The sequence below is a fragment of the Arctopsyche grandis genome, chromosome 3, assembly GCF_051622035.1.
Source record: "Arctopsyche grandis isolate Sample6627 chromosome 3, ASM5162203v2, whole genome shotgun sequence".
In the NCBI taxonomy this organism is placed as follows: domain Eukaryota; kingdom Metazoa; phylum Arthropoda; class Insecta; order Trichoptera; family Hydropsychidae; genus Arctopsyche; species Arctopsyche grandis.
In genome coordinates this window covers 26399711-26412476 of record NC_135357.1, presented here as the reverse complement: position 1 = coordinate 26412476, position 12766 = coordinate 26399711, and the positions used below count along the sequence as shown (strand labels likewise).

General features: G+C 36.6%; 1 protein-coding gene across 1 annotated transcript; it reads right to left on the bottom strand.

Annotated features, from left to right (window-relative positions):
* Positions 1–5795: 5795 nt before the first annotated feature.
* LOC143909583 (uncharacterized) lies at positions 5796–12686 on the bottom strand. Its single transcript, XM_077427631.1, has 2 exons — positions 12400–12686; positions 5796–10360 (listed from the first exon to the last, which is right to left on the bottom strand). Exon 2 carries the CDS (start codon positions 10225–10227, stop codon positions 7894–7896), a length of 2334 nt encoding a protein of 777 aa, XP_077283757.1. The 5' UTR covers positions 10228–10360; positions 12400–12686; the 3' UTR covers positions 5796–7893.
* Between the last annotated feature and the right edge of the window lie 80 nt (positions 12687–12766).

Below are 12766 nucleotides of genomic sequence, written 5' to 3'. Positions count from 1 at the left end.
GCCTCAACTGTCTCTAAACTGAGTACCACTCGCAAGTTCCAGAGTAGTAGCAAACCGAAGCTGGCAACCACGGGACCATGGCAAATAAACGACTGCCCCGAACTGGATTACGAACCGGTTCAAATCATCGCGAAGTGAGTAGGATAAAGAAACACTTCTTAAATCTTGAAGAGTCACCAATACCAATATTCAAAATGTATATTTTTTGGTTAGGATAAATTTGTGTGGGTTAGTACCCCGGTTGCCCTAAAAGACGAGCCTATAAATATGTATGTATATAGCACCCAATATCGTAATTTTCGTTAACAATGGTTTTAAGAAGATCAGAATGGTGACGTTGTTTCCTTGGTGAAATATTAGTATCTCATCTATATTAAACATATATAAAAATGAATGTCTGTGTGTGTGTGTGTGTGTGTATCTCGAATAGGCTGCTAAACCACTGAACCGATTACGATGAAACTTTCAGGATTTGTTGTGTGCATGTCCGGGAAGAATACTGTGAAAAAAACTGGAAAAAACGGGAACGGAAACGGGAAAAACGGGAATGAGTGAAATTGCAACGCAATCATTTCAAATGTGTTCGCTACCTGCGTTTTTCCGACAAATGGGAACGGGAACGAGAACGGGAACGGGAATTGCATGCGTTATTATGGCATTGCAACGCATGCCGGGGTTCAGCTATATATACATATATAAAAATATTGCCAACATAAGATAATATTTTGTTTTTATATATAATATAATATGCTTTTGTTCATTTTTTTTTTGTTCAAAAAATATATAAATTTGCTTTTGTTCAAAAAATATATATTTAATTTTAATAAATACTTAAATTCATTTACGGATAATGCATTAATTGGATAATCTGCGACCGGAAAAATGAGAGTATAATTTACTTTAGGAAGACTAATAATGTAATAAACTGTAAAAAAAATGGTTCGGTGATTACTGGTCACAAATTACTCGTCACAAAGTCACTAAAATCTCTATAACGGAACATGTGGCAGCCGAAAAGTCCATCATACTAACGATAACTATCATAGTAACGAGAACTTGAATGCCAAATATTGTGTATTCGCGATTTTCATGGCAAAAATTGTCTTTGTGACCACCCCAATGTGACGAATAGTCCAATTACCGGCTAAACTTTGAAGGACGGAGCGTCGAGATCGATCGATTGTCCCTAACCGGGGTCGAGTAAGACCCCGGTATTCTTAAATCAAAATACAGCTTTTCTCAATACAAATGGGTTCAATATGGGTGACCGTGAAAAAATCGAAAATGTTCATTTACCATGCATACATATGAAAAATGGCGGTCTCCCTCACGGGACCGAAAGTGAAACGCTCGAAAACGTAAATATCGGAAGATAAAGATCGAAAATTGAAAGATCTTAAGTCGAAAGATCAAAAAAAAAACGGGTGCATGGTAAACGGTACATAATCACGTACATACTCACTTAATTTGCGTGAGCAGGATACAACAGGAACAAGTGGAACAGCTTTTTCTCCCGTATTAATGTGCGCGCGCAAAATACGGGAGGAAAGGCCTGTTCCTCTTGTTCCTGTTGTATCCTGCTCGCGCAAATTAAGTGAGTATATACCGTTTATCATGCACCCTTTTTTTTTGATCTTTCGATTTTCGATCTTTGCCTTCCGATATTTGCGTTTTCGGGCGTTTCACATTCGGGCCCGTGACGGAGACTGGAAAAATGGTTAGTATTTATTTATTTTTACATATATACCAGGAAGGCCTTACAGGTAAATCCCAATGCGCCTTCCTGGCCAATTACAAATGCAGCATTTTTATTACAAGTCGTTGAATTACGAGAAAAACTCGCAAATTAACGAGACATCTATGAATTGTATATAAATCATACTTCAAATAGTGGTGACATAGTAGGTAGAAAGGATTTTTAGTCAATTTTTTTTCCGGGAACCGTTTCAACAATGAAATCAGAGAAGATTGGCAAACTCTGATAGGAAACGATCAACCCGGAGTCACAAATCCAGGTCTGACCAACAGCATACTCTGATAAAAAAAAATTTAATTCGAGGCCCGGGCCCAGGGATTGAACCCCGGCGCCTCTCGACGCTAAGCAGAAGCTTAACGACCGAGCTATGCTGCTGGCTATATATCAGTGGCATGCGGTAAAACTCTCTCTCCCCCCCGTCGTACACCCTCACTTAATTTGCGCGAGCAGGATACAACAGGAACAAGAGGCACAGGCTTTTCTTCCTGCGCGCGCACATTAAATAAGGCTGTATGACAAAAAAAGAGATAATTTCACCGCATGCCACTGATATATATTATATATACATAGTACCGTTTACCATGCGGAAATTACATAAAAATTATAAATTTAATTTTGAGGTCTTGAATGGTAAATGTAACGTAAAAATAAAAAATAAATAAAATATTTTAATATAGGATATTTTAATATACATAAAGTAGTATTTATTGAAATTATAACTTTTGTTTTAAAATACAAAAACCCTCTCCTTTTAATGAGATGGGTGAACCTGGTGGGATGATATGAGATTGTTTATGTTCGGCTAGAGAAATGTTATATTAATGGAAGTGGCTTTAGGCTTCATATTATTGTCAAGTGACGATTTTCCACAGATAATCCTAAATAATTTTAGCATCAGTCGTATTTGATGCTTGGTGCTCGACGTATGTCCGATAAAAACTTCTGTGTTTGTTTATATTACTCACAAGGTGGGCGAGCATCGGTAAAAATTGCACAATGCATTCAAAAACACGCAATAAAAAGCATGGGATACATTTTTATAAGTAAATTGATCCGATTGTATTCCGTGCGTTGTAGCGTATTTATAGAGACGTACCGCGTAATATTGACAACAATTATTTATTCGTAAGGGCCTTTCTATTATTATTACATTTGTAGGAATCTCGTCATCATCATCGTCATCGAAACATTCGAGCATATTCCACAATAACAAACCACATTCCTCGCAGAACTCGCACAGGTAAACAACACGTGCACTTCTTGGAATCAATCGCCAAACGTTCTAGTAAGTTCCACCCCAACAAGTCGAGTGGAACAAAACCGGCCGAAGCACACCTGCAGCCATTAAACCAAAATCGAGCGGAACGGTTCCCAAACGTTCTAGCAAGTTCCACCCCTACAATTCGAGTGGAACAAAACCGGTCGAAGCACACCTGCAGCCATTAAACCAAAATCAAGCGGAACGGTGCCAAAACGTTCTAGCAAGTTCTACCCTAATCAACAAAAACACATTCCTCGCACACGCATAAACACCAGCTGCAACGAGTCACGTGATGCCCAAAAACAATATAAAAGGAGGTCCACTCCAAACAACTTCAGTCGACCCACAGCAGCAAGCGTCGACACACAGCAGCAGACCAGTCGACCCACAGCAACAAGCGCCGACACACAGCAGCGGACCAGCCGAACGAGCCAGCAACACACTGCCGCATCCAGAGACCTGAACATAGCTGAACGCCGAGCCAGCAACACTCTACCGCATCCAGAGACCTTCTGAACATAGCCGAATGCCGAGCCAGCAACACACTGCCATATCCAGAGACATCTGAACATAGCCGGATCCAGAGCAACGACACATTGCAGATCCAGCGGCCCGCACGACACCAAGTCAACAGCCAATAGCCGCTTCAAGAAAACTTCCCCAAATATTCTAATACACTTGTACAATATTTAGGCAAACAATAAAACAACTTAAAACAAGCACAACAGTGTTTCGTTAGGCTGGGATACGGTCAACACTACCTACCCCGCCTACACATTTCTCTGTGTTCGGCTCTATGTATGTTAGAAACATTGTTAGGTTGTAAATAGATTTTTGAGCTCTTTTTCCTATTACGCTGTAGATTAACATTAGAATAATATAATACTATGATTACTTACCAAATTAAATTAAATTGTAAAATAGAAAATGATCAGTAGATCAGTAGCTATTAAAATAGATATAAGATGTATTGTGAACATAGTTTCGTAATAATAAAAAGCATTTAAAAATCAAAAAGTCTCCATGAGTGCTAATTTCCAGTCGGTTTCTTTGTTACAAACCTCCTTTGAGTTTCACTTATTTCGTGATGAGGTTCCTAAGTGCATTAAATCCACGTTTTACTATATATGAAGATGGGAAAGCAATCCACAGCTTCTGTACAGTGACCCATAATGCAGTATATAAAATTGCTATATGTTTTTGTTGCCAGAATTTGTGGTATCCTTGTTCAAACATTGATTTCAGCTCATTTGTGGATAATTCAATAAATAAATCCTGTATTAGTATGGATTCATCTGAGATTGTGGATATACTTGAAAAAGGGTTCAACATCCAATCTGGGATAACCAAGTGAAGAATGTTTTCCAATCTTTGGCTGAGGTCAGAATGAAGAGCCGTTAAGTGTTGACAATAAGCAAGCAAATCTTCATCTCGAAAGATTTGGAAACTGAGAACATTCCCAACAAAAGGAGTGCTTTAAATAATCTCTTATTTAAATCACTCCTTTTGATTTTATTATCTGCTCCAATGACAATCTAGTGAGCTATACAAACGTTCAATAAGATTTTTGGCGACTAAATGAATGACACAATGTACATATATATTGTTATATCAAATCTTTCGTGAACCCCCCCCCCCCCCGACATTGTCTACGGTAAACGGACTACTAGTCATATGTGAACCAGTCACAGGACAACCGGTCGCTCTAGATCGGTCACACGTGATCACCCGTCACACTAAAACTGGTCACTCCCTAAAATCGGTTAACCAGTTTTCTCGTGACCGATTTTAGGGTGTGACGGGTGATCACGTGTAACCGATCTAGAGCGACCGATTCACATTTGACTAGTAATCACCGAACCATTGTCTACACCCCCCAAATTATTTTTAATTTGCCATAGAACTCCTCAGTGGTAACAGAGACCCCTGGGGGTCCTCAGGAACCACTGCTCTATATTTTTTTATAACAATAAAATTCTAAAAATCAACAAACCAATCATTTCATATAACAATTTTTTTTTTTAATTCTTACTCATGCAGAATCTTTTATAATTAATTTATTTATCTACATATGTATAAGTATAATACTTAGTCTCTGCAAAAATTTTATATGATATATACTCACCATCACTATAAAAACAGGTGGTGTACGAGACTATAGTCTACATATTTATATAGGATAAAAAACCTCCTAACTAGTCACCAACAAAATTTCTTTTCTATTTTGATTGTGAGAAATGTGCATTGGCAGTGCTCCGGTTTCCCTCGAAAGAAGACCCACCCATGGTCACTGTTGCAATTTCATGTTTTTATATGCATTAAACTGCTGCCAACAAACTGAATACATATTTATTTCTTAATACAAACCCAATATTAACTTTAACTTTAACCAATATTAACAAAGCATAGGAGCGAAGCAATAAATGGGAATTCTCAGTCGACAATATACTTTCTATGACGAGAGTTTTAAATGTAATCATCAATTAAAAATAAATTAAAGCATATTTAGTAATACAGGTGCAAAATAGGATTTTACAAGTTAAAATAAACAAGGGGTTTGCCTTCAAATATGAATTTCGATGAATACATATTCAAGTTCGGGCATCAAAATACAGCATGCATTGATACTGATCAAATCAAGTTTTTGACATTTTCTAATCAGTCACACTAAAATAATTAAAGACAATTCAAAATAAAAAATCGATCTAAGGAATAAAATTGATGATTGAATCATCTTTCTACGAGTTAGGTAGTGAAAAACAATTTTGAATAGTATAAAAATATTTTATTTATATTAGAAAGAAATTTACAAACAAAATATGCACAAAAAGATGCGATCTCTTTGGTAATTGGTCATTTTTGTATTTCATTGTTACAATTAATGACCACCCAAAGCAAGCAAAAATTGCTATTATCAACACCTTCATTCGATGATGGTATATGTTTCAAAACAATACACGATAACATAATTCGTTATGTATTGTGCATTGAAACTGTGATATAAAAATTCTAATATTATAAGATATACATTTAAACTTCATTATAGTAAAACAAATTGGTATATTTTATATATAACAAAGAAAGCTTGAAGTGTAAATTGTAAAAATTCCAACACTTAAGTATTTCGACTGTTAAGTCTTGCAGCTAAATAGTTTGTAATTACATATTGTGACGAAATAGATAAATTTTCAATACAAAAGATTACTTAAAACACAATATATATACACCCGTATATATTTGATATACACATACAAATATTGTTCTGTGTGCGTCTGCATATTATAATCTTTTATTTTAAGACTAAAGTAGCAAAATGTAATGTGAAAGTGTTTATGTTATAGACGTACATACATGGTTTTGATAAATAGCCATTTAACAAACCCCCAATAACAAAAAAAGTTTCAAAATGCACAACTGCTATACATATTATTTATTGAAAATAGTCAACAAGTCAAATACATTGAATACAATATTGCAATGAATCAGCACAATCTGCATCCAATTGCATTACAAGTTTTCATATTCTCAACACCTCACTCGTCATATGTATATCTAGTGATCCCTTTTCGATTCATTAAAAAAGAAATGAGGACTTTATTCGTATAATTAGTCTTGTCATTAAATTTTCACGATAAAAGGTGACTAGTACGTATACTAAATTAATATTTGAATAGGACAATTTTTATTTTCTTTTTTGATACACATGTATATGTATTTTTTCCAAGCTCTTTGCAAAATCAACATAATTTTGTAATCATCAAATTTAGTACTGGTTCAAAATTTGATATCCTCTACACATGGTAAATGTTCTTAACAAACTATGAAGGTTAATGCCCTATAATAGTTAATTCACTGATATGGCGTCAGATTTGCATTCTAACGACAAAAAAAAAAGATCAAAAACAGCTAAACTAAATTTTTATACAATAGAATAAAAGCATTAAGCATACTTTTGATCTGGGTAAACAAGTTCAGCCACAAGTTGTTCAAATCGAGATAATGGGTCGAGTCACCTAAAATTAAATTCATGTTTGGATTTTCAAATCATCTAATAAATGATAACCAAATGTTGCGAATCTGTTTCTTAAACTACCTACGCACACTTACACAATTTACACACACGCGCACACACTCTACGTCCGTCAAACGGCGAAACTGGAATATAAAAGAGATTGAAAACAAGTGTAATTGTAACGATAATTAACACCGATAATGCACTTATTTGTTAATAATATTATCACATACAATATTTATTCAAAAACAACGTCACTTAAGAGCAATATGTGTGTCAAGCGAGACAGTGGTGCGTGTGTGCACAATTACATAAATAAATATTCCATCACTGAACTTCTTGCGAAATTGCATCTGGCCATCTTCAACATTCATGCCATCAAAATAAATCAATGAGAATCAGACAGTTTAAGATTAAAACATTTTATTTACGATAATTAAGAATGTAATATTATCTATAGGAATTTTTTTTCTTTTTTTTTTTGTATTACAAATATGTAGCATTCGACATGTCATTAACGATAAATTTAGAAAAAAGGCATTGCTATTAATAAGGCCATAGCATTGGTTGATTACAATTTGGTCCAATGCTATAACAAAAAAAAAATGAATTTGAATCGATCATCAACAAAATATTAATGTAAATATCCAAAATGTATGAAAATAAAAAAAAAATACACAATAGCATTCCAAGTACTGACATCATACACGTTCAGTTTTTTTTTTATAATTTTTACTTCTTTAATAATTTCTAATAAAACAGCGCTCATCGGACTCTTTGGTCCAATATACTCCAAATGACAGAAACGATATATTTTTTTCTGAGTGTATGTGCCAACATTGATAAACCTTACGATACAGTGGTTCATCTCACCTGCTTAGGCATGCAAGACAAATGTTCAAATGAATAGATGTGTACAAGGACATCAGGTCGTTTCTTGATATTCCAACCACAATAGCCACAATAGTACGTTCCAGAATCGGCAGAGTAAACAACACCATTTTTGTCTAGTAGTCTTTCCTCATCCGAAAGCATGGACATGTTTGCGTTGACTTCTCCGGAAGCCTTTTCCTTCCTCTGCGCTTCACCCTTTTGTTTTTCTAACTGCTTCTGTTTGCGTTCTTCGATCATATTCATTCGACCTTCTTGCTTTGCTTGCGCATCCAGCTTTGAATTTTCCCTATGTTTCACAGCGATCAAATGTTGACAAGCGTTCTTCTCTCCGTTGATGGTAGTCTTGCACGTCGAACAATCAAAAATGGTTCCCGACGAGAAGGAAACACCGTCTACGTACATGTAATGATTATCAGTCTTCACATGAGCGAAAGCCGTAGAGGCGTCAATCAGGGGAAGTCTACAAGAAGTACACCAATAGTTGACCCCATTTTTATGCATTACTACCCTGCCGAACTTCTGTTCGCTGTTGTATTGCTGTTGTCTACTGTTGGGTTGCCTCTTCCAATTCTCAAAGCTCTGGGGATTTCCAGGACCCATTTTGTGCTTGTTGATATGTCTAAACGCATACCTGCTATTGGGAATTTCAAGATTGGGGCAATAGACACACTTGAACTTTCCGCCGGGTTGACGTTGTAATCCATTGTCAATCAAAAACTTCTTCAATTCAGGCTGTTCATAATATTCTAGATTATGAATAGGCACATTATTGCTATCGTACAGTTCCGGTATACATCTGATGGGTTTATCAGGTAATACTTTGCGGAAATTTTGTATATCGGCCACGTCTAAAAAAACTTGCGAATCTTGCTTCTGTTGCATCGGTGCTTCTCGTGGCTCTCGCATCGGCATTTCGCGCATTGGCATCTCTCGCATTGGCATTTCTCGCTTTGGTTTATTTTCCCTTGCGGCTTCGATCGGCTCACCCGATTTTGCTTTAATTGCAGATAAAATATTTGGATCTATTCCTAATGCAATGAAGTCAGAGCTAAAATTATCTACAGCTTCTATCAATAGTTTGTCATGTTTTAGAGAAGCAATATGTTCGTCGATATTACTCTGTGAAAATGGCAATTGCCTGCAACACAGTCCACAATAGGCTTGTTTTATGGATGGATCGACAAATATTTTGTTCAAATTAATATGAATAGAGTTAAGTTGAAATTGGCCTTCTTCACCGAAAACATCAGGATTTTTCTCAATAATGCTCTTTTGACTTTCAATGTTGTACGTATTCAGCTTTTCTTTGTGATTATTTTCAGCCATATGTTTGAAAATTTCTTGAGTATGCGAAGGGAAATTGTAATCACAAACTTCACAGTGCATGCTATCATCAATCAAAGACGTTGTAATTCTGTTGAGTTTCACGATCGGACTCTTCTTCAAGTTCTCTAGCGATTTACTATCAACATTTTCCATAGCATTCAGAACAGCACTCTTCCTCGGCGGTGGAGGCTCTGGTCTCGACGCCTTGTGTATTTCAGTTTGGCCGTGAACCAACATGGCAGCATCGAAATCTTGACCGTCTTCAGTGATTATTTCAATGTTACAATCAGAGCACATATTCATTGAAATAATCCTTTCAGTGCCACTTAGTTTCTCACCGGGTTTTTTATCTCCTAAAAAAACATATTCTGTCAATTGAGTTTCTTCAGTATTATTAGTGTCATCTTGTCTGATGGCAACTTCTCCAACCAAATTTTGCGAAATAAAATCGTCAATAAGTTTCTTCACGCCGTTTAGCTTCGATTTCATAATTTCCCTATGCTCAATAACTTTTTCGCGATTAGTCCTCGACTCGGTTAATTTGATATCTTCGCTTACTCGTTTTAAAATCGTACAAAAATAATCAGATTCCCTAATAAGTTTACCATATGACAATCTATACGAGATAAACTTCCGGTTCAATTCTTGCTTCTCATAATTTTTATTCAAGTTTTGTGTGATGAAAACTGTTTTGGCAACGCCAGTATCTTCGATACCCTTCACTTCCATTCCTTCTCTCCACGCTTTCGGAATTGTGACGTCCTCCAATTTCGGATCAATTTCCAAACCATTATCTACCAAAACAGAATCATCCCCATAGTCTAATTGTTCAAGTTGGTCGTACTGATCAATGGCACCGGATGAATTACCCGGTGGATAATTCATTGAAATGCCATCTGCACCGATACTAACTTCGGTGAGCAGTTCCATTATTGAATCCACTGTTCTGATATTTGAATTAGCGCTTGATCTTTCCATTTTAAAATATTTAAACTATACGTTTTTCTTATTTTTAAAACTAGTCTTCAGCTTTGACGGACGTCAAGTGAGGAAAGGTGTACTTGGATGAACACAATGCAGTTGCTTCCACTCTGTGTATCCCTTATCTTAACTGAAAAAATAAACAATAAAATTATTAATTACAAGTTCAAGTTTCCAGATCCACGCTTAATTATTTCAACGCAAATTAAGTAAAAGCCATTTTCATATATTTTAAGAGCTTTATATATTCTCTACTTAAATTGTGCAAATCAAAATAGAGTGAGAATCCACTATACTGATATTACATACATATATGAGGCTATTCAAAGTATTGATCTAATTCAAACCGTTCATACTGATTGTCTGTACATACATACGATGATTATACATACGTAAAATGGAATGAACAATAAAAAATATTTTCAAGAAATCTTTGCAGAAGTTGACAATGGACACTTATTTATTCAATTCGAAATAAGTATCCTGATATTAGTCGAATTTGTATCATATAATACATGAACTGTATTTATGGCATAATTGCGTCATTGAAATTATCAAAAACTTATTTATTATGAACATAATGAGTGTTATTTATGAATATGCATATAAAACGGTTTCGTTTGTACGTACAACAATCGAATGTGATATCTCTTGATTATCAATGTGTCTTAAATAAATGCTTCGATAGTTTTTAGGCAAAAAATTAATAAAAGGAAACAATATATGACTTCGAAAGAGACTTTGTATGTAAGTTTTGGTTCGTGAATCTGTGACGTTATCAAAAAAATCAAATTTTCTATGACAACGATATCGATTTCGATTACGTTTCATGTTTCAGTTCCAATTTAGATTTCCTTATATATAAAAAAAACCATTCGTTTCTGATTAGCTGTCATTAAATTTTATTTTTATTCGATTCAAATAAATTTAATAAAAAAACAAATGAATGTTTACTATTAGATTAGCCATGTTTAAGCAGTTTATATTACAAATACTGAGCGAAGCCTGGCAAAATTACTAGTATAATATAATATGGCTTATCATTACCAAATTTTGCACATCGTATATAAAAAATAATACTTATGTGGGTCAGTCTCATTAGATACAGTTATGCGTACAATCAACCATTGACAGTATTTTTGTATGTTTATTAAGCATTTGATGGGTAAAAATTTCCCAATCTTTACATAACGAATTTCAGTAAATATTCATTTCTTACGACGAAAAAATTAACCAGTTGTGCAAAATCTGATATTTTTCGATTACACATTGGGGTTTGTCATTTTGAAAATAAAATAATTTTTATTTTGTACAAATATAAAATTGCGTAACCCATTCAAAGTTAGTGACTCGATTTTGAAAAATTGAGCGTGGTTCTGCCCAAAGGAACTAACCTAACGGAATTTCCAAACATCTGTTAATGTTTTTTTATTAATGGTGGGCAATGTCTGCAACAATGTGTGTATGGCATAATAAAACGCATAGGGGTTGGTTCTATCGGGCAAAAATGAAACAAATTTATGGCGTGAATTATTTTATTTGTGAATACGCAATCGAGGACACGACCGTTTGATTAGATCAGACATCGATAGTTCGTTGACACCACCCAATTGCGAATGGAGCCACTCTGACGAGGGCGTATCTTCCATATCCAAGGTCGAGACGAATTTTCGCAGACGCGAAGGGGTCACGATCTCGCAGACGAGAGGGCAGAGAGCTATTTTTGCGCAAAAATTTTCCACTCTCGAACGGAAAGCGTCGAAATTTCGCATCGTCACGTGTCTTTTTTTCCCCCAAACGCTCCATTGTTCGCGCAACGAACGGCATTTTCAAATTGAGCAAATTTAATTAAACAAAAGAATATCAAATGCAACGGCAGGTGGACGAGGAGGGAGGGGGTGGGGGGGGGGGGAAAGGCGAGGAGCGGGTCGGCTCGCGGCTCGCCTCGTGTTTCTTCGCCTTTGCATTGTGGAGGCTTCTAGAAGGCGGTCCGGAAGTAGTCTCGTCTCGGCCACCGGAAGTGGTCCTTCAGCGGTGGCGCATCACTGTGACGCAGCGTGCTTCGGATGACACCACGTGAGACCGCAAATGGGTCAGCAGGTGGGGGTGGGGGGTGGTGGGGTAGGTTTTAGGTTATGTACAGTGCACGGGGAAAGGGGCGGGACTCACCTGGACGAGGCGAGGCGCGTTTGCTGGATGTTCGCTCGAGGCTTCGCCGCCGATCCGACGCTGCTGATGTGGGGGTTGTGTGAGTGTGGGTAGGTGTGGATGTGGATGTGGGTGTGGGTGTGTGTGATCAGGGTGCGTGTGTGTGGGTGGGTGTGTGTGTGCAGCTTTGTGCGGGGCGTGTCGGCGCGAGTGCGACTCGGCGCGGAGCCATGTTTGCCGGCTGGCGCTGCAGATCCGGCCGCACCGACCACTATTGCCAACCATACCCTATCGAACGCCGCTGCCGTGAATTTCCATACGGTCCCCCAAATTACGATTCGATTTCTCTTCATCGCCTCTGAATAAGGCACCAAACGCTCTTGCGATT

What these genes read in the sequence shown, in the direction of transcription:
- LOC143909583 (XM_077427631.1), bottom strand. Translation starts at nt 10,227, where the DNA reads ATGGAAAGATCAAGCGCTAATTCAAATATCAGAACAGTGGATTCAATA.